This window comes from Erpetoichthys calabaricus, chromosome 4 (assembly GCF_900747795.2).
Source record: "Erpetoichthys calabaricus chromosome 4, fErpCal1.3, whole genome shotgun sequence".
Classification (NCBI taxonomy): domain Eukaryota; kingdom Metazoa; phylum Chordata; class Cladistia; order Polypteriformes; family Polypteridae; genus Erpetoichthys; species Erpetoichthys calabaricus.
Genome location: NC_041397.2, coordinates 313,418,324 through 313,440,069, shown reverse-complemented (window position 1 = coordinate 313,440,069; position 21,746 = coordinate 313,418,324). Strand labels below are relative to the sequence as shown.

The following is a 21,746-nucleotide window of genomic DNA, read 5'->3' as shown; positions in this document are numbered from 1 at the left end:
GTAGACGACCGTCAGTTTTACATCCGCAGCCATACCTTCCGGGGTCCCACATCTGCACCATCCAGCCTCGGCTCCAAAGGGTCACATTGCCCGGCCGCCCGCTTTTAAATTAAGCCCATAAGGCCACACCCCCGCTGTCGGTACTTGTTTGATCTTTCGAGATTTTATCACACTACAGCCCACCTAGTACCTCACGTGCACCCCTTGTCATTTTTATTTTTCTGGAGCCGACACTGAGCCTCCATCACCAAGTTAAAAACGAGAGAGGCACGAGTCCTCCTGACTGAGCCTCCATCACCAAGTTAAAAACGAGAGAGGCACGAGTCCTCCTGACTGTTTAGGACTGGCTGCGCTATGAACACCCGGTCCGTGCGTTTCTTACCTTCACTTTCACGTTTACTGAGACGACACTTCAGAGTAGTTTAAAAAGAAAAAGAAAGTTAAAACAAGCGTCAGGAAGCACGAAGGCGAGCGCGAAAATATCAAAATGTCTCAGGAGCCCATCGACAAACTGGCACACACACCTCTTTACTGTCAAATGACTGGCTCTACAATACGCTTGGAGTATTGTCTGTTCCTACTACGCCTGCGCAAATCCTGTGGGCGTGCACCTGCAGTACTGCTGCAGCACTTATAAACTGATCGCGTTAAGCGACATTCCTGCTTCAACGGACGCTGTGGCCCAGTTTGAATATGTCAGCTGCTTCGGGGACCTCTGAAATGGGCATGGACACCAAGGTATAGACGTCTGCACAGGTAAGACACAACTCTGTCACTCGCTATTCCTTAACCTGCAGAATAAACAATCTCTATGCGGTTAGAATTGAATTCAGGAAATCCGGGACGTTTGCTTGCGTTTTCAGCGAAAGTGGAAGTTACAAACAACAGCCAAGGCTGATGAACGTTAAAATAAAAAAGAACGACGTAAGTAATGAAAGCGCGGTTAAACGTTAACCGCTTGTAACAACCGTTTAACTGTGCATTGGATAAACCGTTGAAGTTCACACCATGTCTCTGCGGAGCAGTGCCCGCCTTTTACTGATCAATAGATAAAATATCTCTGGGCCGCCAGGCGTAGTCTTTGGGTTTCCGATTCGGAAACCTGGCACCAGATTCTCCATTAAGTGCCCCGAAGCGCATGTCTGTTTCCACCTTTAATTTTGCTTCGCAGCAGAGCACTGGAGCCAAGCCAGGCACACTGCATTGTTGAGTATCTGCCTTACCATACAAGGACAAGCGCCAGTGTTTATAACAAACCCGCTGATGAGCCACACTGAAACTTCCTTTATCTGGTTTAGTCTAAAGATACCGACTGGCGTTTATTTCAGATATGAAACGGTGACCTACCGTTGTCTGGGCCACGGAGACACCCCCAAAACAAGAAGTCAAGTCCGCCTCCGTTCTGTGTTGTCTCTTGTTTTTCCGTCACATTTTTTCTTTTTCCTTGCCATTGTTTTCTCTTAAATCCTGTATATACCTTTTTCTGGTCAGGCGTTGTGCTTTTTGGGCACGGGAAAGGCGCTATATAAATAACATTATTATTTTATCCTGTTTTATAGTGGAAACGCATCCATAATTTACCTGCCTTATAGCTCCACACGTGTACCGCCGTAATCTGCACGCCGACAGCTGCTTTAAACAAAGTGACCTCCTCGTACAGCACAAGCAGACCAAACGGTTGACTTAAGACTTGAGCTACAATTGTGCCAATCACCGAAGCAGATGCCCGCTCACTCCACTACTTTCAACTGGAAAACGTCTTTTCCTCAGCTGTTAACCCCCCAATGGTAATGTGGCACTCACCTACACCTGGTGCTGTTATCACCTCATCTTGATTATTTTATCAGGGCACTTCCAATTTTTGATATTTTCGTTCACCAACATTAGAGGTTCTCAACCTTTATTCCGCCAATAAACTGCTAGTACATGTAGGACCCCCTATATTTACCCTTCTTGTACTTTTGACACAGTCTTGACAAAGCTGCTTGTTTTTGAACTTAGATTTATTAAGAAAATGATTTTTGCTGCTAGCGCTATTGCACTGCCAGTGTTATTAAAGCATAAAACAAAATTAAGAAGCCAATTTAAAAAAAACAACAAAAAAAAAACAACTGTGTGTTTTTATTTAATTATTTTCACTAGTGCCTATATTTATTAATCATATCGTAAAATGGATTTGTATTTTTTGGAGATTAACAATAACCAGTAATTACCAAAATACAGTCTTATGAAAAAGTTTGAGAACCCCTCTTAATTCTTTGGATTTGTGTTTCTCATTGGCTGAGCTTACACAGTAGCAACTTCCTTTAAATATCTGACATTCCTTATGGACACAGTAGGATTTCAGCAGTGACATTAAGTTCATTGGATTAACAGAAAATATGCAATATGCATCATCACAAAATTAGACAGGTGCATAAATGTGGGCACCCCAACAGAGATATGACATCAATACTTAGTTGAGCCTCCTTTTTCAAATCTAACAGTCTCTAGACGCTGTCCTCCTATAGTCTTTGACGAGTGTCTGATTCTGGATGGAGGTATTTCTGACCATTCTTCATACAAAATCTCTCCAGTTCAGTTCAATTGGATGGACAGCCTGCTTCAAATCATCCCATAGATTTCGATGATATTCAAGTCAGGGGACTGTGACGGCCATTCCAGAACATTGTACTTCTCCCTCTGCATGAATGCTTTTGTAGATTTCCAACTGTGTTTTGGGTCATTGTCTTGTTGGGATATCCAACCCCTGCGTAACTTCAACTTTGTGACAGATGCTTGAACATTATCCTGAAGAATTTGCTGATATTGGGTTGAATTCATCTGACCCTCGACTTTAACAAGGGCCCCAGTCCCTGAACTAGCCACACAGCCCCACAGCATGATGGAACCTCCACCAAATTTGACAGTAGGTAGCAGGTGTTTTTCTTTAACTGAGATGTTCTTCTTCCGCCATGCAAAGCGCTTTTTGTTTTGATCAAATAACTCAGTTTTTGTCTCATCAGCCCAAAGCACTTTGTTCCAAAATGAATCTGGCTTGTCTAAATGAGCATTGGCATACAACAAGCGACTCTGTTTGTGGCGTGAGTGCAGAAAGGGCTTCTTTCTCATCACCCTGCCATACAGATGTTCTGAATTGTAGAATGATGTACAGATACACCATCTGCAGCAAAATGTTCTTGCAGGTCTTTGAAGGTGATCTGTGGGTTGTCTGTCACCATTCTCACAATCCTGCTCATATGCCGCTCCTGTATTTTTCTTGGCCTGCCAGACCTGCTGGGTTTAACAGCAACTGTGCCTGTGGCCTTCCATTTCCATTTCCATTCCTTACAGTAGAAACTGACAGTTTAAACCTCTGAGATGGCTTTTTGTAGCCTTCCCCTAAACCAGGAGACTCAACAATCTTTGTTTTCAGATCTTTGGAGAGTTGCTTTCAGGATCCCATGCTGTCACTCTTCAGAGGAGAGTCAAAGGGAAGGAAGCACAACTTGTAATTGACCACCTTAAATACCTTTATATCTCATGATTGGACTCACCTGTCTATGAAGTTCAAGGCTTAACGAGCTCATCCAACCAACCAATCAGCATTGAGCAGTGACAGGCATTCAAATCAGCACAATGACAAGGGGACCCACATTTGTGCGCAGCCAGTTTTTCACATTTGATTTAATTTCATACAACTAAATACTGCATCGCTAAAAATCTTTCTTCAGAAAACACCGCAGTACTCAGATGTTCCTAGGAAATGAAAGACAGACCACTGTTATCTTTATTGTTGAAAGGAGAGTCAATTATTATGCAGGCTGAGAGGGGTTCCCAAACTTTTTCATATGACTGTATAAACTTTGTCACTGCTGATATTTTTGACCGCAGAAGCAGCTCACATGGCTTAAGTCAGTCAGTCATTTTCTAACTCACTTAGTCCTGAACAGGGTCATTGGGTGCTGAAGCCAATCCCAGCTAGCCCAGGGAAAAATCAGGAACAAACCCTAGACAGGATGCCAGTCCATCACAGGGCTGCACACACAACCACCCACCCACTGTCATACACCCCTAATAACACAATTTAGTATCATTAATCCTCCTAACCTGCATGCCTTTGGACTGTGGGAGGAAACCAGAGCACCCTGAGGAAACCCACTTAGACACGGGGAGAACATGCAAACTCCACACAGGAAGGACCTGAGATGTGAACCCTGATCTCCTTACTGCAAATATTACTTTTTAAATTAAAATAAGTACTTTTCTTTATTTAGAATAAAAAAAGAAATAAAAAGTTATTTTTAAAATACAGAATTAACCACTGGAGACTTTTCTTTCCTCTCATAACTTAATTACAGAAACTGCTTTGTTACCGTCTGGATAGGAAGGTGTCCATCAGCGACGGCCACATTTATTTGGAATGCGTTTTCTCTCCACATACAACAATCAAGTCAATGGAAAAGAATAAAACAAGTGTGTGGGTTGGTGGTGTTATGCTTGGACTGTATCATTAATTTTTTTATTCAATATTATTTTTCATTTAGTATAATCTTATACTTTTTTTGTTGGGTTTCAAGTGCCCGAGCATCCATTTCTGCTATTTGTTTTTCCAAATCTAAAAAAGTTTAGGAGTTATCTAATTATTTATGATGTTTTTGGCTGCCATTTTAGGTTCCCACCGTCTCTGCTGTATTTTGCTACCTACAGTACATGTCCCTCATTGTCAGGGGTGTGGCATTTGAGATGTCATGACCCATTTGTAATCATCGTGACAGGTTATAAGGTCAGCTGTAGGTGCACTTCATTATCCATTTTTGCGGGTATCAAATCCATCAAAAAACTTTTTGCTAAAAATTCTCTCTCATTGTTGCTCGGTACTGTCCTTTTGCTTGGACTGTTTGACCATGTATCGTGGTGTAAAATTTTATATATAAGTTAATAAATATTTTGCATGTTTTTATTTGGGCCGCATGGTGGCGTAGTGTTAGTGCTGCTGCCTCGCAGTAAGGAGACCTGGGTTTGCTTCCCAGGTCCTCCTTGCGTGGAGTTTGCATGTTCTCCCCGTGTCTGCGTGGGTTTCCTCCCACAGTCAAAAGACATGCAGGTTAGGTGCATTGGCAATTCTAAATTGTGCTTGGTGTGTGTGCGCCCTGCCCAGGGTTTGTTTCCTGCCTTGTGCCCTGTGTTAGCTGGGATTGGCTCCAGCAGACCCCCGTGACGCTGTAGTTAGGATATAGTGGGTTGGATGATGAATGGAGGGATGTATGTATGTGTACAGTGATCCCCCGCCTATCGTGGAAGTTACGTTCCAGACCCACCCGCGATAGGTGAAAATCCGCGATATAGAAAGACCACATTTTTTTTATAGTTTAAGCCTTAAAATACCCCTCCCACATGCTTTAAACACATGTAAACTTATTAAAACACACTCTGGATACACATATGATACACAGATGTCGGGCTAAAGATATGAGTAACATAATAATAATCATCATCAGTTTTACCTTCTCCTGTATGGTCAAGGTCTTCCTCTGGCGATTAGGCTCACTGCTACCAGAATGCTTACAAGATGCAGAACACTTGGGAGCCATCGTAGGGCTTAAAACAAAACGAAAAGTTCACAAAAGTTTGCTCAGAAAAGTCGGACCACAAGCAAGATACGCGATTCGTCGGGGACCCATGTTCGCTGTTCTTGCAAGATTACACCACGTTAGCAGCAGCTAATCAGATCCCAAGAGAATAAAATCCACTCTGATTGGTTGAGTCTTCTCTTTCAGCCAATAACGGGCTTTGTAAGAAATCATCTGGGTGCTGTAGTGCAAAACTCTTTGTCTGCTGAAAACCGTATGCTTTGTTACAGGGCCGCTGCTGGCCAAATGGGTGCCCTAAGCAGAAATTTACTTTTGTGCCCCCTCCCCCAAATATTACGGAAGTAAAAATAAAATAATAAAAAAAACACCTACTATAGGGGCCAAAATAGAACTTTATTCAAATAAAAGTAAATACATAAATAAATTGTATCATTTATAAATTACAATTGTAGCTCTACAGCAAAAAATACAAACTAAAATTACACTTTAAATAAAACATTTATAATAAATAAAATAAACAATAATAAACTGAAATAAAATCAACACTGTCATCAGCTGGAGCTTTCCAAAGTTCAAAATTTACAAAGGCACACTTCTGCTTTTTCTTGAGGCAAAGTCGTAAATGAGCTCTTCATCTGATAAAGCCTTTGCTAATTCAGAGTTGATGCTGACAATTGCCAGACCACTCATGCACTCTTGTGCCATAGATGAGCGCAAGTACGTTTTGATGAGCTTCATTTTAGAAAAACTTCGCTCAGCAGAGGCAACAGTTACAGGGAGCGTCACTGCTATGCGCAGAGCAATCCAGAGATTTGGGTACAACTCTTGTAGGTGGTTGTTCAATTATTATTATCATTTTTGGCCAAATAGGCAGCCGTAACAGAGGTGAGGGCGCGCGCGTCATCACGTGTGCTTAGCCTACTCTGCGTTCACCGTAAAATGCAATATATACGTTTATATTTTTGTTTATTTATATATGTATATTATTAATATTACTTTATTATTATAATATATAAAAACGATTTTTTTGAGCAGGTGCCCCTCTGGGAGCGGCGGTACTGCTTTGTTATGAATTGGCTGCAAAGTACAGTAGAGATAGGATGTGCTTATTGAATTTTTCCGCGATATAGCAGGGGCGCAGTAGCTGAACCGTGATAGAGCGGGGGATTACTGTATGTGTATGTATGTATGTATGTGTGTATATATGTAAGAAAGGCACTATATTGCACCCGACCCGGCACAGACTTGACGCAGGAGGCACATTTAAAATAAAAAGACTTTTATTTTTCTTCAGCTGGAGGGCACGTCTTCCCTGTAAACCCTCCAGCTCCAACACGGTGCCAAGCACTAAGCACTGAGTCACCACACTCCTATCTCTTTCACCACCACTCCTCCACAGCTTTGTCCTCCTTCCACCCGATTCTGGTCGCTGGCTCCCTTTTATTGGGTAACCGGAAGTCCTCCAGGTGGTTGATTATTGACATCCGGCTGCACTTCCAGGTAAGGCAAAACCAGTGCCCAAAAGGGCCCAGCTGCTCCTGTTGCAACACCCCCTGGCAGCGCTTGCGGAACCCCACAGAGCTGCACAGAACTCCAATCCCCATGAAGCCCTGGGGGAGTCCGAGGCACCACTGCAACCCAGGGAGGCTGCCATCTAACGTCCAGGGTGAGATACTGGGCTTCCCACCCTTGTCCCCCTGGCAGATGTGGTGAAGGGGCGTCCCGGCCAGGAATGGGCCCCAGCCATCCGTCACAATTTATTTATTTATTTGCAGTGGCAGTTTTCAAAACCCTCTGTGTTTATTCAAACCTCACATTTTTACTTCCTGTGTGTCATACTTTACATTTATTGATGTTAAATGTCATCCACCACAAATCTGCCCAAACCTGTACGCTATCCAAGTCGCTCAGTAGTGATTCAATAAATTAAATATTACCTGCTAATCCACCTGGTATCATCTGCAGAATTAACCAGCTTGTTACTTATTTTCCTATCGATATCATTTATATGTTAAACATATCAGTGGCACCAGCACTGCCCCCTGCTGGTCACCACTCTTAACATCACCCAATTCTGATGAGGTTCCTCACACCATCACCCTCTGCTTCTTGTGTCTGAGCCAATTCTTTACCCATCTACACATCACACCCTGAACTGCCACTTCTTTTAGTCTGATGCCCAAACTCTCATGTGGCACCTTATCAAATGCTTTCTGAAAGTCCAGATAAATAATATAATTTTCTCCATCTTGATCATATCCTTTTGTTGCTTCAGCATGTTACTAAAACACGACCTCCATCTTCTGAACCCATGCTGACTGTTCCTAATAACTCCTGTCCTTGCCATGTGCTGCTCAATCTTATCCTTAATAATTCCTTCCATTAATTTTCCTGTGGTGTATGTTAAGCTCACTGGCCTATAGTTGCTTGGATCTGCCCGGTCACCCTTTGTATATAACTGGATAATATTTGACATTTTCCAGCCCTTCAGAGTTTCCCCAGGGTGCAGTGCCTTCCTAAAAATATGCATCAAAGGTTTATATCTGTACTCGCTAATCTCCTTAAGCACTCTGAGATCAATCTTATCAGATACTGATGATTTGTTTGATTTCAGCTTATTTAACCTAAGCAACACTTCTCCCTCTAAATTTTCGAAAGCCCTCCCTATTACTGCTGGGAGACTATTCAGGGCAGGGAAACTGAAGTCTATACCAGCAAGCACTGGGTGCAAAGCAGGAACAGTCCCTGGACTGGATGCCACTCCATTCGGGGTCAAACACACACACATATCATGGGGCTAATTTAATATCCCCAATGTATCTAACCTGTATGTCTTTGAACTGTGAGATAAATCCAGAGCGCCTAAGAGGAAACTCGCACAGATGCAAGAAAAACATGGAAACACCACACAGAAAGTACCTGGGAAATGAAACCTGGTTTCCTTGTTGCAAGGCAGCATTGCTATTAGTGTGTCACAGTCTTTTACACTGGTAATTGGATTTAAATACTTTTAAAATAAGATTCTAAAACCCACTGAATCCATTTGAATGTTCTGGTGGTCAGTGTTTATCCTGGTAGCAGATCACAAACCAGCCCAGAGGGGGTACCAGTCCATTGAAACGCTCACTCACAAACACACCTACTCTGGGCCGGTTTAGAGTCACCAGTTGACCTAACATGCCCATCTTTGGGATGAGGAAGGAATATTGGAGCAAACTGGTTCAAAAAAACTGACAGGAGGAGAAAACGAGGTCTCCGCACAGACAATGGCCAAGTGTAGGAGTTGGTATCACTTAACCACCGCTTTGCCATGTTAAGATGTGTCCCAATCTACACACCACCCTGGTTTGCGCACTTCTCACGATATGAATGTATGGTCAGGGTCAGCTGACTTATCTGCTCGCCCCAGGCTTTGTCTGTTATTTCTTATCTTATAATTTGAGTTTCGCTTTACGCAATGTGAACGACTACAGATGAAAAAGCAGAACACGGAGGTGTCAGATTATGTGTTCTTATGACCGCTTTTCATTGTGGCATGTCTGCTGCTGTATACCATACCAGTTTTGTTTGTTCTGTTTGTTGTTTCCCACTCTTACCAAGTTAAAATACAATATTTGATTTAGCATTAGAACCTGAGCTTCATTTGCATTTGGATTTGTTTTGTATTGCATGGCTTAAACTTGAGTGACAGATAAATATGTTGAAATTCCACCTTTTTTGTATATTTTGTTTTAAAAGATTTTAGTGGTATGTGGTTTAGGGCGTCAGCTTTCATTTCCTTGTTTTGTTTGTCTCTGCCCAGCCCAAAAAGAGTCGAGTTTAACAGCTACCCACCCATGGCAGAGTGTTGGTTCTGAGGCTAGGGATCTGCTCTGGCAATCGGAAGGTTTCCGGTTCGAATCCCGTAAATGCCAATAGGGACTCTGCTCTGTTGGGCCCTTGAGCAAGGCTTTTAACCTGCAATTGCTGAGTGCTTTGAGTAGTGAGAAAAGCAATATATAAATGCAAAGAATTATTATTTTTAAGCCAACATTATCAACTAATCACCCTAGTTCACCATAATGAGATTGAGCCTCATAGACCTAGAAATTGATATTTCCAAACATTTTGAGGGACAATAATCTTAAACCTGGTGATCATTCTCTCCATCTAATTTAGTATCATGGTGCCATCACAGCAAAAAAATACAGCTGGACCTGTTGTTTTAGAGATTAAAAAGAGTGGACACAGTTATTAACAGAGTTAACAAAGCACAAATAAATGAGGATTGGGGTCCTAATGGTAGTGTCCAAACAAGGCTGGGCACAATTGTGTCAAAAAGAAAACAACTGCCTGTTTCCATTTTAAATAAAGAATTCTCAGAGGTGCACAGTTTCAACCTCAGAAGAAGGTCCGTGTATGAAGGCCGACTTCCAGTTGTCCTTGTATATGCTGAGACTGGAGGGAATGGGGTTTAATATGTAATGGGGATCCCCCGAGGCCTTCTATTCCTCCATTCTTTCTCTGTATTTGTCTAGCACAAACTCATGAAATGCTACCTACGCCCATGTGTGTGACTAATATATACATATGATATATAGTACCTGCCAAATGATATAAAGAGTACACGACACATTTTTCGCCCTAATTGGGGCTCATCAGGTTTACACACCTTTGTTTCCCCATGCGGGGATCAAACCTGAGACATCTGTGCCCGAGGCAAAGCCTCAGACATTATGCCATGGCAGATGATTTGCTTACTTTACAGGGTGAAGATCAGAGTATCACATGCATAGGTCTGATCACAATGTGATTATTTAGGTGGTCACCTAACAGGTAACACTTGCAGTTGGTCGACAAGACAGCCGACGTCTGGGACATTCTTTCTGTTGCAAGAAGCAGATCATAGACATGATGTACAGTACCTTCCAAATAATACAAAGAGTAGACGACACATGTTTTGCCCTAATTGGGACTCATCGGGCATACACGCCTCTGCTTTCCCTTTATGGGATTGAACTTCAGACATTATAGCTCAACATCAGAGGCTTCCTGCCATCCATCTTCAGTTCTACACGCCGAATAGGAGAAGGAGGTAGTTGCAGTAGTTAGTTAGTTGGAGGACACCATTCTTACTTCTGAAGAGGCCTTAAAATGTCCCCTAAATGTGCATATCTGGCAATGTATGTGGACATAAAGGAAAACGACAACACATTCATTAGCATCTGAAAACTGGGAATGTGTAAAGTACTAAGAAATAATCATTTAAAAGGCTGAATTAGGGCAGCTGCCTCACAGTAAGGAGACCTGGCTGCGCATGTTCTCCCAGTGTCTGTGTGGGTTTCCTCCTGGTGCTCCGGTTTCCTCCCACAGTCCAAAGACCTGCAGGTTAGGTGCATTGGCAATCCTAAATTGTGCTTAGTGTGTGTGTGTGTCCTGCGGTGAGCTGGGCCCTGCCCAGGATTTGTTTCCTGCCTTGCGCCCTTTGTTGGCTGGGATTGGCAGCAGACCCCCGCGACCCTGTGTTAGGATATAGCGGGTTGGATTATGACGGACTGACTGACTGAAGTCTGAATTAAAGTAAGCCACCGTTATTTGGGGTTTTCATAAGAAATCTAATGATTTACTTCATGAGGTAGACATACATACAAAACAAGAAAAGTTGAAATATTCAATTTAAATGTTAAAATCTAAATGTTCTCAGTTGTAATAGAAATTTGTAACTTCTCACCCTCTGATAGAGGTCCATAGAAGGCTAATAAAGGATCAAAAATAACCTCCTATTCATAATCACAGACCTTTAAATAGTCTAAAATGATCCTCTACATGCCTATGTTTGAAATGTGTCATTTTTTACCTTCTGGGAGTGGCTCATAGAGGTCTAGGACCACCGGTAAAGAATCATATATTAAAAATATGATCATATTAATTCAGAAACTTTGAAATCGCATAAAAAAACATTCCACATAAGTTTTGTGACTCCTCATATCCTTGGAGTCGGATAGTGTGGCCTGCCCAACTTCAAGCCCTCTTGATCGTTTTTCTTTACAGCACCCATTGGTTTACTCTTTACCATAAGGGTGTAATTTTCTGCAAAAACTACTGTCCAAAAATTGCTTGTGACGTTGCAGATCCTCTCCATGCTCCCATCTTGCGTTCAGGAGCCCTGAACCCGACACCATCGGTAATGTCACCGAGATGAGCTGACAAATGAGGACAATTCTCTAAAGAAGCCAGGGGATATTTCCAAAAAGTGCCAAAGTGCTTTTATTAAAACCAACAAAACAGTGTCCAAAGTGCGGTGCATCATTTTCAATAAATATTCCACAGAACAAGTATTCAGTGGGGATAAAAACAATCAATAAATAAATCCGAGGTTAAAATGCAGTCTCTCTTATCCTGATCTTGGCACACCTCCTTCTCTCATTCTCCCCGGTTCACCCATTGTACCCGCAGCCGGCGGAGACCCAACAGCCACAAGCTCCTTTCGGCCGACCACCGTCTTGGCTTCTGTTAAGGACATCACTGCCAGGCCATCCAAGGTCGGCTCTCCTCCCTTCATCCTTCGCGCTCACGCAGTCGCTCCTCAGATCCCTCGGGAGGACACTTGAATAGAACATTCAGTGGGGCGGACTAGCCCCTAGAGCGCCAAAACCAAACGCTCCTTTGCGAGGCCCCAGCTCATTCTGTCTCCTCCTTCTAGGTGGCCAGATCCTCCTGCTAAGACCGCTCTTCACATCTTCTAACCTCTTTTTTTCCTTTTCTTCTCCTCGATCGATCTATTTCACTCCTCTTTCCTAGTATCGACCCATATATATGCGACTCCGTGGGCGCAGAGCCTTAATCACACGCCACAGGAAGCCAATGAAGCAATTGAGAACGATCGCACCCACACATGCAGGTGCGACTTGCTCCAACTACCTCATTAACTCCCCGCGGTCCTGCAATTGCACCCACGGAGAACGACACGGCTCTAGACATTGAGGTGAGTCCAATGGTATGTCATATATGGCTGTTTTCTTATATTGGTCAGTCAGAAGGCATCAGACAAAAAAAATTAAATGATTTCAAAGTGTTCAGAAGTAAACCTTATTAACACAATCATGTAGAGCAGCAGTTCTCAAACTGTGGGGAATGTTGCCATATGTGGTGTAATTTCGCCATTTGTAGGAACATTTTAAACTAGTAGCAGTGTGTCGGCAGCAAAAAATATAGGAATAAATTTTATTAGGGTTTCAAAAAAACGATTAACACTGTTATGAAAACTCGGGTCGCAAATACTTAAAGGTTGAGAAACGCTGATGTAGAGCAACAAGTCAAAATGATAGCAGTAATTTCCATAAAACAATATACAGCTTAGTTTGTTTAAAAGAACTAAGTAGATAATATCAAGCAAATAAAACACTGATGTAACATATACAATATATAAGAAGAAAAAGCAAAACCAAGAAACACTTGAAAACAGCGTTGCCAGGTCTGCAGTTTTCTCACCCAATTGGGCTCTTTTTGATTATCGTCTGTGGGAAACAAATGTGCTTTTACGGGTTGCGGCTTTTGGGCTACTTTTTTAAAAACAACATAGTATTTTGGGCTATTTTTCAACCCCCCCCCCCCCCCCCAATTTGTACCATATTTTTCATCCATCTGGCACTCCATCCACTGCTATTTGCACTTGTATATGTCCTTTACCGTTGCCAAATCTCTCATCCACCCCCCTCTCATTTATTGTGATGGTATATCCCAATTCTATTTCTCTGAAATACCTCTGAAGGGATATCCCCTGACTGGCTCTGATGGTATGTAGCTAACCCTCTCACTCTAACAGCAAACTCACCCAATTCCCAGTGTGTTATTTTACCTACCTCAGGTATTGGGCTATTTATTGGGGGAAAAATTTGTTACTTTTAAGCAATTCTTGGGCTACTCATTTTTAAGGACCTGGCAGCCCCGCTTGAAAAGTCACAGAAAACAAATCAAAGTGCATAGATGAGTGAAAATATTCCTCTCCAAGTTTCGATACAACATTGGAGTGTCAAACATATGGCCTCAGGTAGCACACCGTTGTGTTATATCAGCATTTTATTTGTTTGATATTATCTACTTAGTCAGGCCTGCTCACTCAATTGGAGCCCAGCTTGTTATTCTCAAATATGGTAGTGGGGAACCATGAACAGAAATGGATGCTTGTAATAATTATAGCATTTATTCAAGTATCAAGACGCGAACGCAAAAGGAGTCAGGAATTATACTACACTTGCATCCAAGAGGCAACCCAACAATGAATGAAAACTACATCCAAACACTAATCCAAAAACAGGAAAAGACAATAAATCCTTGAGAAATTCTGAAATCCAACACAATCTAAGAATGACAGCTGAACAACGCAGGCTGAGGGTCGGCTTTACAGCTGCAGCATCCAGGGGGCCCTGCCCCCTTGGGCTCAACATATTGTATAAAAGATAAGAAAAGTGACTAACAAAATAAACCAAAACACATTATATGAAAATAACAAATGTCAGGAGGAAACATCAATTTAGAATAATAATCCAGAGAAAAGCCAAGCAAAATGACACCTTTTATTGGCTAACTAAAAAGATTACAATATGCAAGCTTTCGAGGCAACTCAGGCCCCTTCTTCAGGCAAGATGTAAATAATAATCCACAAATATAAGAAAATAAGCAAAAAACAACAAAAGAAAACCAAGACCAGGGACAAAGCTCTGGTTGAACCATAACAGCTTTATTGGACTGGCAGCTCATCTAGACGTGGTACTTGTAAAACAAGCACTGGATCCCAATAACTCTAAAAGTGAACTAGCAAAGTCAGAATAAAAATGGGTGACGGGATTATTATTTATTTTGTGATGTGAATTTCAACACTTTCCATTTCTGTGACTAAGATAAGATAAGGTTTTAAGTATAAGAGAACCTACTGGGAATGCTGTGTCTGTTACCCCAGTGGTTTTTACCAAGTCTCATGTTTTTCGTAGGCTTACTGGTGGTTTGTATGTATTTTGTTTTGTGGTGTGTGGTTTTGCTTTGCTTTCTTGTGTTCATGTGACCATTACTTGACAATTATCAATGCAATGATAACACTTCCATTGTGTTTTGTTTAGTTGCAGACATGTTGTTCCAGCTTCTTGAAGTGTTCTTCATTTTCAACTCTGAGCTTTCAGAAGGTAAGAAAAATATGAAATGTGTTCTTTGTAGACCGCTTGGCTAGTTTCACTTGCGCTGGAGTGTCTGTGCTGTTGTCTTGTTCTTGAAGCTAAAATGACCTGCCTGCCTGAACACAAAGTAACCGAAGTATTTTGAGAATTGATAAATGCATGTTTACATTTGAACTACATTAAATGACATGTATTAAATGTATGTTTTTTAGCAAATAGTATGGAAATGTTGTGTTTTGAAAGAGCAGGCATTCCACCTCACATAATGCCCAAGGATTACCTGATTTGTACTGCATATGTGGACAATTTCCATACAGGCGTAGAGTATGTTAAATTTTCTAAGCTGCGTGATTTTTCTCAGACTCTGAGAAGTGTATTAGTTTAGAACTTCTTCTTCTTCTTCTTTTGGTTGCTCCTGTTAGGGGTTGCCACAGTGGATCATCTTGTTCCATGCCTTCCTGTCCTCTACATCTTGCTCTGTCACACCCATCATCTGCCTGTCCTCTCTCACCACATACATAGACCTTCTTTTAGGTCTTCCTCTTCTCCTGTAACCTGGCAACACTATCCTTAGTACCCTTCTGTCAGTATACCCAGCATCTCTCCTCTGAACATGTCCAAACCAATGCAATCTCGCCTCTCTGACTTTGTCTAACAACCTGAGCTGACCCTCTAATGTCCTCATTTCTAATCCTGTCCATCCTCGTCACACCCTTTGCAAATCTTAACATCTTTAACTCTGCCACCTCCAGCTCTGTCTCCTGCTTTCTGGTCAGTGCCACCGTCTCCAGCCCATATAACATAGCTGGTCTCACTACCATCCTGTAGACCTTCCCTTTCACTCTTGCTGATACCCGTCTGTCACAAATCACTCCTGACACTCTTCTCCACCCATTCCACCCTGCCTGCACTCTCTTTTTCACCTCTCTTCCACAATCCCCATTACTCTGTTGATCCCAAGTATTTAAACACATTCACCTTTGAAAACTCTACTCCCACCATCCTCACCATTCCACTGACCTCCCTCTCATTCACACACATGTATTCTGTATTGTTCCTACTGACCTTCATTCCTCTCCTGTCTAGAGCAGATCTCCACCTCTCCAGGGTCTCCTCAACCTGCTCCCTACTCTCGCTACAGATCACAATGTCATCATAGTCCAAGGGGTCTCCTGTCTAATCTCATCAGTCAACTTGTCCATTACATTACATGAAATTAAATTTCAGGATGTAATTTCATTACTACATGCACACTACTACATTTTCATTTAAAAATGGTGTTTAAAACAGAATGATCTCCATCCGCACTCACATTTTCAATTTATTTGCAAAATTATTTACACTAAAACTACCAAAAATACATGTGATATAGACATTCACCGACACTGGGCAAGCACATATCGACAGAAACAGGAAGAGCATGTGTGCTTCTTGAAGGAATGCCAGCTATTTATTGTAAAATTGTAGTGGCCAGAAAATGTAGTGGCCTTTTGTGAAGGCAGAATTCTAACTGTACAAAACACAGTTTAGATGCATACAAATAACCAACTCAGTAAATGCCATTGAAAATTACTCGTCTCCTTCTGCTATGTTTGATGATGGTTTTCTTCTGCGACGGGTGACCAATCAGGGAATGAGACATTGTAATGAGCAGGATCCAATCCAGGAAGGGCTACATAAAATTTATGAACCAATCAGAGAGCAGTTACAGTCTGTCTGCATTGTCAAAACTCCACATAGACACTGCAGCGTTGAGCTCTCTCTCTGGACAGTATTCACAAAGGTCTCCTGACCCCTTTCTAGTCCATCTGATCGCATCAGATGTAAACCTGTCCAGCATTACACTACATCTGAAATAGGAGGTTTAAGCTGGTTCTCTGCAATACCCAAAATGCCACAATACCTGAACTCAACGTAACTCACCATAAGATGTGATAGATCTTTCAAGCGAACGTGGATGTCCTTAAACTTAAAAAGCAATCAAGACTGTCCAGTTTTGAATCTTTACTATCTTACGATTGTCCTTGCTCCGGATTTTCGCCCTCGCCATCCTCTGATGAGATGTTCTTCTAATACGGTGTGAGACGGCTCCTTTGGTGGTAATGATCTCAGCGACCAGCTGAGTACAGAAATATTTCAAATAGCCCACTTTATGTTCCTCAAAGTCTCTTATATTCACAGATTATAAGGTGGGCTTTGGATCGTAAGTTGTCACTTATAGTAACAAGGCAGAGGCCAAATCTTAACATTAGTAATTAATAGCAAAATTAAACCAAAGTTTTTCAAAATGAACTCAGTTCAACTGTGTTTTCTTTTAGGGTCCATTTCAGATGATTCCACAATCACAGCCTCTCCTGGTGAAGATGTTTTGCTCAGTTGCTTCTTCAAGCCACAGACAGAACTTGTGGACAGCTACTTAGCTGTGAGGTGGCTTTGTGACTTTTCAGTGGTTCACTATACTATCGATGGAGAAGATCTGTCTGATTTAACTTCACACCAGTTCAGAGGAAGAACCCGCATTTTTCCATCCCAGTTATCAGTGGGCAATGCATCCCTCCTGCTTCAGGATGTTACAGTTGATGACACAGGAAATTACACATGCAACGTGATTGGCAACACGCTGAGGTCCACGCAGAGCATTCAACTGGACATCCAAGGTAGGTAATTAAGATGGATTGGGAATGATTGAATGTTTAATGAGTCCAGTGAAATTCTTACTTCATCGCCACCCTCTCTGGCACCATGATTAGTGAGTTGGACACCTGGAGGTTAGTTTTGGTTTTCTTCTCCTCCATTTTCAACAACAGTTAATGAATGGACAGATGTTACTGGGCTCCATTTCTGTTAATCTGTTTCAACCCACTTTGTTTGTTTAAACCGATCTGAGTCTTTATGTGCGCTTTGTGTAATTAGTTGTCACAAACTTGGAAACCAAATCCCATAAACTACAACAAAAAGTCCCACAAGTGCAAATATCCATCACCCTTTTGCCTTGTAAAACATAAATGGCAGACAAAGAATCTTTATAAAATTACATATTTATTTTCGAAAATGCTCCAAAAAAATGGAAGCTCCAAAGAGCACAAAAGGCCCAGTAGAAGTTATGTTAAACAAAACAGGCTATCCAATGCGAACCAGTCACAAAAATGCACATTCAAAAGTCTAAACAGATCACAGAGATCAAAAAAGTCCAGTAAATTCGTAAAACCACAGCATGGCTCAAAAGGGAAATTCATCAGCACCAGCACATTTAATGAACCGCAAAGGACTTTATGTTTTTTCAGCCTAAATAGGGCTGAGGGCAGTCCAGTGATGGAGAGGGAAAAGTGACCTGACCTCTTGGAGAACAAGTTATATAACATATGGAATATGATGTGTTCCCCGTCCCCATTTACGAGGGATGTTCAAAAGTTTTCCGCACTTTTTTTAAACTTTATTTATTAAAAAGTTCAAAAACAAATTACATCACTTTTCTGCAGAGTCACCTTCGTTTGCAATGCAATTTTCCCAGTCACATGACACTCTCAATTGTTACTCCTCCTGCCTTCACCGTTTCCAACCATTTCCAATGAAAATATAAAAGTGTGGAAACTTTTTGAACGTCACTCATATATTTAAAATTCCTTGTTAACAATTATTAATTACAAGTAAGTTCACAGTGACTGCCGCTTATTACCTGGAATGAGTTGTGACTTTTGCTTTTTAATTGCAGAATCCTTCCTACCCAGCATTGTTGGGACACCGTGTGTCTTCTTCGCAATCATCTGCGTTTGTCTCTTTATCTTCAAGCACTTCAGAAAAAAGAATATCAAAGGTGAGTGCCGATGTCCTTATCATGACTATCCTCTGACTGCAGTTTTTTTAGCTTATGACATCTGAATATCAAGTTTTATTTTCTGCATGCCTGTCTAATACAGTGGACTCAGAAAGCACCTGACGTCTTTCTGCACATTTTATGGTGCCGTAGGTTTCATTTTAAGTGGATAGATTTGCAATTTCTGCCCATCAATCTACTCTCAATAACCCATAATGACAAAGTGAAGACATGTTTTTAGAAAGGTTTGCAAATTATTAAAAACCAAAATCTGAAATCTGTTGCGTTTAGAAGTATTCAGAGCCTTTGCTTTACTAATCTCTGTGATATGTCGAGAACTTGATTGGTGTCCACCTATGGCTAACTAAATTGATTGACCATTGTTTAAGAAGCCAGACGTGTATCTGTTTTAGAAGGTCACGTGATTCACCCTGCATGGCAGGATGACAACCAAGCTATGAAGTTCATACCCATAACTCTCTGTAGACCTCTACGATCAAACTGTAAGTGAGGCACAGATCAGGGCAAGGCAATCAACCCATTTCTGAAGCTTTGAGTGTTCCCAGGAGCTCAAAGGACTCAGTGGAATTATGAAATGGAGGAAGTTTGGAGCCAGCAGTGTTCTTCCTAGACTTGGCCGCCCAGCCAAATTGAATAATAATGCAAGAAGGACCTTGGTCAGGGAGGTAACCAAGAAGCCAATGTTCACTCTAACAGAGCTTCTCAAATCTTCTGTCGAGATTGGTGATCCTGTCGGAAGGAGGACCATCTGAGCAGCACTCCATCAGTCCGGTGTTTACGGTGGAGTGCCTAGACGGAAGACACTCTTGAGTAAAAGGCTGATGACAATTTAAAGGACTCTGTGAGCATGAGGATAATGATCTCTGAACTGAGGAGACAAAAACTGACCTCTCTGGGCAGAGCCCCAAGCACAATGTGTGATGAAGACCAGACACTGTCCTACCATCACTGTGGTGAAGTATTGTGGTGGAGGCATCATACTATGGGGGTGCAGGGATAGGGAGACTGGTCAGGATTAAGGGAAGGATGAGTGCAGCCTTGAAGAAAACCTGCTCCAGAGACTGGGGTGATTCTTCAATGACCTGAAGCCTACAGCCAGGACAATGCTGGAGTTTCTTGGGGACAAGTCTCTGACTGTCCTTGAGTGTCCCAGACTAAAACCCCATAGAACGTGTGTGGACAGACCTGAAGATGGCAGTTTACAGACACTTCCAAAACAATTTAGTGAAGCGTGAAAGGATCTGCCAGGACAAATGGGAGAAACTCCCCAAATGCAGGTGTGCAAAACATGTAGTGACTCATCCAAGAAGACTCAAAGCTGGAATTGTTGTCAAAGGGACTTCTACAAAGTACCGAATGAAGGATCTGAATACTTATAGGAATGAGAGATTTTGTTTTTTGGATTTTTAATTTTCACTTGTCATAGATTATTGAGTGTGGAATGATGGGCAAAAATGGTGAGTTAACCAATTAAAATTAAGTCTACAACACAAGAAAATTTACAGAAAGGAAAGGGGTCTGAATGCTCTTTGAATCCACTGTACATGTCGGGCAGTTGTAACAACTGACTTGTGTTTTCATGATTCTTTATTAAAATCCCTAAATTGACAAATGTCATGATTCCCAAACTCTATGGAAGTCTTTAAACTGCATAGTGGGCTTGCATCTAAAAAAAAGAGATTGGAACTTCTTGACATTCTTCGAGTAAAGCACAAGCGCAGATTCTAAAATGCAAACATATTTCCATACAGATGTGAAAGGTCTGCTTGAGTTGTTCTACCGGAGATGGGAAAAAATGGAAGATAAGGAAGAAAACAAATTGCAAGTAACTGTCATCTGATATATATGTTTTTGTTTTAGAATCCCTAAGATGTCTGTTTGAGCAAAGGCCAGCCTCTGATTCAAGTCCGCCTAGAGAAGAGAAGAAGCAAAAGACACTTTAGGGGAAACTGAGGAGGTCCGTTGTTGAACTAAAAAACTCGTCATTTTGTGATGGAAGGCATGCTGCTTTAAAGTGCACGTCACTGAAATAAAGTGAAACATGCTCCTTTGTACCATTGTTCCTTTCTTTCATTTTACTTTTACCGTGGATGTGTCGAGGGTCATAGTCACTTTGAGATATTCCTGTCATACAGCAGAATTTGTAAATTAACTTTCAGAAGATTTTAACAAGCAAATAATTTTAAGTAAGTGTTCTACAGTTAGATTACTTTTAACTTGTCATAATTATGTTGGATGGACTGGTGTCCCAAACAGGATGGAGGCAAGTTCCTTGCCAGGGTGGGAGGCTGTAGTGGAAGGACAAGGATGGCCTGGCGGTCCAATCAGGACACATGCCAGTACCTTTGCCAAGATGGCAGGCCTGTTTGGGGGGACAGAAAGTGGCTCCCCCCTCGTGCACATGATGGCAGCATCCCGCTGCTGGTACTCCCATATGGATTCCCACAGGGCGGGCTGGGAATTGCAGTCTCATGGAGCAGCCTCGTTGGGGATCCTGGGTGTCACCATGGAGAGCTGCAGAAGATTGTTATACCCTGTGGCATATGGCCCGGACACAGACAGGTAGACATGGTTTAAGCACCACACACCCGTTTATTTACAGTCGCTATTTACACAAGTGCATACAAACAACCCCAAACTCCCCCAAAGTCCAGGCCTCTTCACTGTGCCTCACTCTCTTCAGGCCGCCTCTTCTCCTCTCCACCCGAGCTCTGTCCTGCTCCTCACCCGACTCCAGCCCCCGAATGGAGGGAGGCAGCCCCTTTTATAACCACCCGGACATGCTCCAGGTGCCTGCCAACAATCTTCCGCCGGCTGTGCACCCGGAAGCACTCCGGGTGTCCCTGGTCTTCTTCCCCCCAGTGCTTCCGGGTGTGGTGGAAGTGCTGAGGGCCAGGGCTCCTCAGGCGTTGGGGCGCCCCCTGGCGGTTGCCCCCACGTGGTCTGGGGGAGGCGTAAGCCCTCCTCCGATCCTCAGGGGCATCCCAGCTGAGTACCACCCCCAGCCACCTGTGACAACCCTCTTTGAAGGGCTTTTACCTGACCTGGAAGGGCTTCCATAATCCAATGCTGTGGCACCGGAAATACTCCTGGATCCAGCATAAAACAGTTTCCTGCATGAGTAGTCAGAGTTGGGAGGAGAGTGGATGTGACCAAGTGGGAGGTAAGAGAATATATTGAAGTATACTG

The 21,746-nt window shown here is 42.3% G+C and overlaps 2 protein-coding genes and 2 long non-coding RNA genes across 7 annotated transcripts in view; 1 reads left to right on the top strand and 3 right to left on the bottom strand.

Moving 5' to 3' along the window:
• Nucleotides 1–524, bottom strand: part of LOC114669701 (V-set domain-containing T-cell activation inhibitor 1-like) — a 47,178-nt gene extending 46,654 nt beyond the window's left edge. For both annotated transcript variants that reach the window (XM_051926007.1, XM_051926008.1), the window contains exon 1: nucleotides 383–524. The gene's annotated coding sequence lies outside the window, so the exon portion shown is untranslated. The remainder of the gene's footprint in view (nucleotides 1–382) is intronic.
• Nucleotides 1–14,203, bottom strand: part of LOC127527403 (uncharacterized) — a 66,083-nt gene extending 51,880 nt beyond the window's left edge. Inside the window, exon 1 of the long non-coding RNA XR_007934724.1 lies at nucleotides 14,126–14,203. This is a non-coding gene — a long non-coding RNA (uncharacterized LOC127527403). The remainder of the gene's footprint in view (nucleotides 1–14,125) is intronic.
• LOC127527381 (uncharacterized) overlaps nucleotides 1–17,385 on the bottom strand; it is a 102,451-nt gene extending 85,066 nt beyond the window's left edge. The window contains exon 1 of the long non-coding RNA XR_007934676.1: nucleotides 17,328–17,385. This is a non-coding gene — a long non-coding RNA (uncharacterized LOC127527381). The remainder of the gene's footprint in view (nucleotides 1–17,327) is intronic.
• Nucleotides 596–20,611, top strand: LOC114669710 (V-set domain-containing T-cell activation inhibitor 1-like). Of its 3 annotated transcripts, none has more exons than XM_028825894.2 (5): nucleotides 596–756; nucleotides 14,669–14,731; nucleotides 17,041–17,379; nucleotides 18,435–18,536; nucleotides 20,309–20,611. In XM_028825894.2, the coding sequence occupies exons 2-5, from the start codon at nucleotides 14,677–14,679 to the stop codon at nucleotides 20,395–20,397; spliced, it is 585 nt and encodes a 194-aa protein (XP_028681727.1). In that variant the 5' UTR covers nucleotides 596–756; nucleotides 14,669–14,676; the 3' UTR covers nucleotides 20,398–20,611. The 3 variants fall into 3 exon arrangements, with proteins under 3 accessions (XP_028681727.1, XP_051781946.1, XP_051781945.1); XM_051925986.1 differs by lacking the exon at nucleotides 596–756 and adding an exon at nucleotides 1,249–1,384 and having other exon boundaries at nucleotides 20,418–20,611; XM_051925985.1 differs by lacking the exon at nucleotides 596–756 and adding an exon at nucleotides 1,249–1,384.
• The last annotated feature ends 1,135 nt before the right edge of the window (nucleotides 20,612–21,746 follow it).